General features: G+C 36.5%; 1 protein-coding gene across 1 annotated transcript; it reads right to left on the reverse strand.

The window, feature by feature from the left end:
* Window positions 1–2669: 2669 nt before the first annotated feature.
* Window positions 2670–3287, reverse strand: LOC138339421 (uncharacterized). The gene has a single exon (XM_069291018.1). It carries the CDS (start codon window positions 3285–3287, stop codon window positions 2670–2672), a length of 618 nt encoding a protein of 205 aa, XP_069147119.1.
* Window positions 3288–3749: the final 462 nt, after the last annotated feature.

Here is a 3749-nt window from a genome sequence, read left to right on the forward strand (position 1 = left end):
TCATAAATGAACTAATCAATATATATATAATATCAACAATATGACATGGTCATCATATATATACATCATAAATTATCATAGCATAAACATATAAGAACATAAAACACCTTAATCAGTGTCATAAAACCCTACACCGAAATAAGGCTTACTACTTGCCAAGGTAGAACCAAAATATAAAACATAACAACTACGTGAATCCACTAGCTAGTATTCCTATGGGGGAAATATAGTTCAAACTAGGAGATTTAGTTGGGACCCAGTTTATGCGCCATGCATTATGATCTTCAATCTCAATAGTAATGTAGTGCTCCTACCTTCCCTATGTGGGAAGGGACACTCATCTATCTAGTTCACTCAGTACTAAGCTAGAGTCCCTTTTTAAAATGTCTTTAAGCCTTTAATTATCAATCATAACTTAATTTTGACCATAGGGTCTACCCCTTTTATAATCATAATCATCATCATCAATATCTCAATAAGAATTGTATGAGTTTAAGTTCTTGCATCACAATTCATATAAGTGAGGTTAACACTTTAACATTTCATAACATTTTAAGGCAAATTGATAGTTTTCACCATCCATATAGCACTTACACCTTAATCAACCTCAAAAAATAATTAAGGCATTTCAATTCAACATCATACCACCCTATAATCCTAATATAAGGCATACTCACATGTAACAATTTAATCACAATTGGAAGTGAAGATAGAGATTCTAAGACTTACTAAGTATTCCTCATAGTCTATCCTCAAGGTCGTACCATCAACCCATAACTCAACCCAACTTGGGGAGTAACATCATAGCACAATGATAATTAATAGAATAACAAGGCCAATTGCATCTCTATAACACAATTCATCCGTTAGATCACAACTTGAGACAAGATACATAGACTAATTTCACATTATAATACATAACCTAAATTATATCTCAAGAACTAGAATGATAGGCCTATAATTTATCTTAATTCAACCATAATAGCACAATAGGACAGTAATCTAATTAAGAACCAACTCAATTGAATGATCAACATTCAACATAAGTCAACATCACTACCTAGGGTTAGGGATAGAGGATCATGTTCTTCAATTTGACCAAACCATCAACAATTATCATAAACAAGTTGAATGACATGTATATATACTCAATATAACCCTAAGAATTCACTATAAACTCAATCCATAACTTCAATTTCGTAATTGAATGAAACCCATAAGAAAGTTCAACTTTTTGAAATCCATTTTGAAGGAACCCTTTGAGAAAAGGATCATAAAGTTGAATAGAACCCATACCTTAATGTTTCTCAACAATTTGATGAAGAATCCATCCTTTTAAAGCCCCCTAACCCTAGTTCTTGCTAGCCTTCAATGGTGGGTTCTTGTAAAGAGAGAAATAAGAGAGAAGGAAGAGAGTTTATTTTAAGAGTTGGCTTTAGGTTAATGAGGGTTAAGGGTATTTAGAGAGGGGCTTAATTAACTTAATTAGTTTCCCTTAAATCACTTACTAACCCCTAAACCACTTGATTAATTTTAATGAAATTATTAAAATCCATCAGTGAAATTTGACCCTCACCGATGAGACCCCGTCGACGGTCCGTCGGTGGGTCGACGAACACCCCCCTTCGTCCTGCACTTCCGTCATCTCTATTAGAGACTATTACGGCGAAACTTCCTCCAAATTTTCTAAGTATGGGATGACGGTGGCCTCGACGCCCCGTCGAGCCTATGACACCCCGTCGTGCCTTTCCGTCGAGTGTAACAGTAGCTAGGCAAACAAGGGCCTTCAAAAATATTTCTAAGTGAGGGATGACGGTGGCCTTCGACGCCCCGTCGAGCCACTTACGGACAGTCGTCTGCCCTGTCGATGTACATTGCTTGTTAGTGCTTCATCAAACTGCAGGGGTTCACCTCAAGGGCCCTTGGTTGGTCCTTGGGGAGTCGTACCCAGATGTTCCAAACATGAAACTACTCAAAAACTCGTTAGATACCTTTCCTCCCATTTTCATACATTTACGACTCCTAAAAGTTAGTAAAAAGTCTAAGGCACACTAACATCTCTTTGTACCTACTTCCCGGACATTTTTGTTCTTAAACCTTTTGAAATGACCTATATTCATTAAAAATGGACTTAGCAACAGTTTTTAGACATTATTCCACCAATGTTAGGCTTTAATGAGTTTTGAATTTTCAAGGTGTTACAGTGTATCCCCCCTTAGGAACATTCGTCCCCGAATGATACGAAAACTCTTTTAAAGGAAGGAATAGATCCAACACTAGCAGCCCAACCAATCAAGAGTATCAAATTTAACATAAATCATATCACTTCAACATAGCAAATATCAAAACTCATTTTACCACACCTACGACTCACAACACTTATAAGCTCAACATACATCATATGAGTCAATTAGCACAAAGTTCAACCTTAACAACATGCTACCTATCATTTCACGAAGATTCACCATATCAAAATGCACAACATAACTCAAAGTAAGAAAAAAACAAAATTTTAAGTTCTTTTAAGCAATACTACAATGACTTTACTGTAAAACTTACTGTGAGTTTTTTTTCAAAAAAAAGTCATTTTTGCAACATTTCACCCAAAAATCAAGAAACACAATTTTTTGTCATAATTATATAATTAAAAAGAATGGGCAATCTCAATTCTAAAAAAGATGAGCATAAAGGGATTTCATATCGGCCTCGGCCTCCCATGTAGCACCCTCAGCTAATTGATTTTTCCATAACACTTTTACGGAAACCACCTCTTTATTCCTCAACTTCTTGATTTGCCTATCAAGAATTTGAATAGAAACTTCCTCATGAAAGAGGTTATCCTTGACACTAACACCCACAATAGGAATAATGGACTCGGGATCACCGATACACTTTTTCAACATAGAAACATGGAAAACCGGATGAACCGAAGCAAATTCATTAGGAAGTTTCAATTCATAGGCAACCTTACCAACCCTTTTCAATATTTCATAGGGACCCACATAACGAGGACTCAATTTCCCTTCCTTGACAAACCTAACCACCCTTTTCATTGGTGAAATTTTTAAATACACCTTATCACCTTCTAAAAACTCCATATCCTTTCTCCTATTATCGACATAAGTCTTTTGCCGACTATATGCCATTTCTAACCGGTTCCTTATGATATGAACATTTTCCAAAGTCTTGTAAATCAAATAAGGACCAAGAAGTGATGGCTCACCCACATCAAACCATCCAATTGGAGACCTACACCTCCTACCATACAAGGCTTCACAGGGAGCCATGGAAATAGATAACTGTTGTTGTAGGAAAACTCAAATAAAGGTAAATGCTTGTCCCAATTCCCTTTAAAATCAATAATGTAAGCTCTAAGCATATCTTCAAGGGTTTGTATTGTACACTCCGCTTGACCATCCATTTGGGGTTGAAAAGCGGTGCTCAACTTCACCATAGTACTTAACCCTTTTGTGGAATGACTTCTAAAATCTAGATGTGAATTGTGAGCCCGATCTGATATGATGGATAATGAAATGCCATGGAGACACACAATCTCATCTAAGAAGATTCTTGCATAATCCTCCGCCGAATATGAAGACTTGACGGGGATAAAGCGAGCGGATTTAGTTAATAAATCCACAACCACCCATATGGAATCATAGGACTTTTGGGTCCGGGGTAAACCTACTACTAAGTCCATATTGATGTCTTCCCACTTCCAAGTTGGAATTTGGATCTCTTGTAGTAAG

Source organism: Solanum lycopersicum, chromosome 11, assembly GCF_036512215.1.
Source record: "Solanum lycopersicum chromosome 11, SLM_r2.1".
Taxonomy (NCBI): Eukaryota; Viridiplantae; Streptophyta; class Magnoliopsida; order Solanales; family Solanaceae; genus Solanum; species Solanum lycopersicum.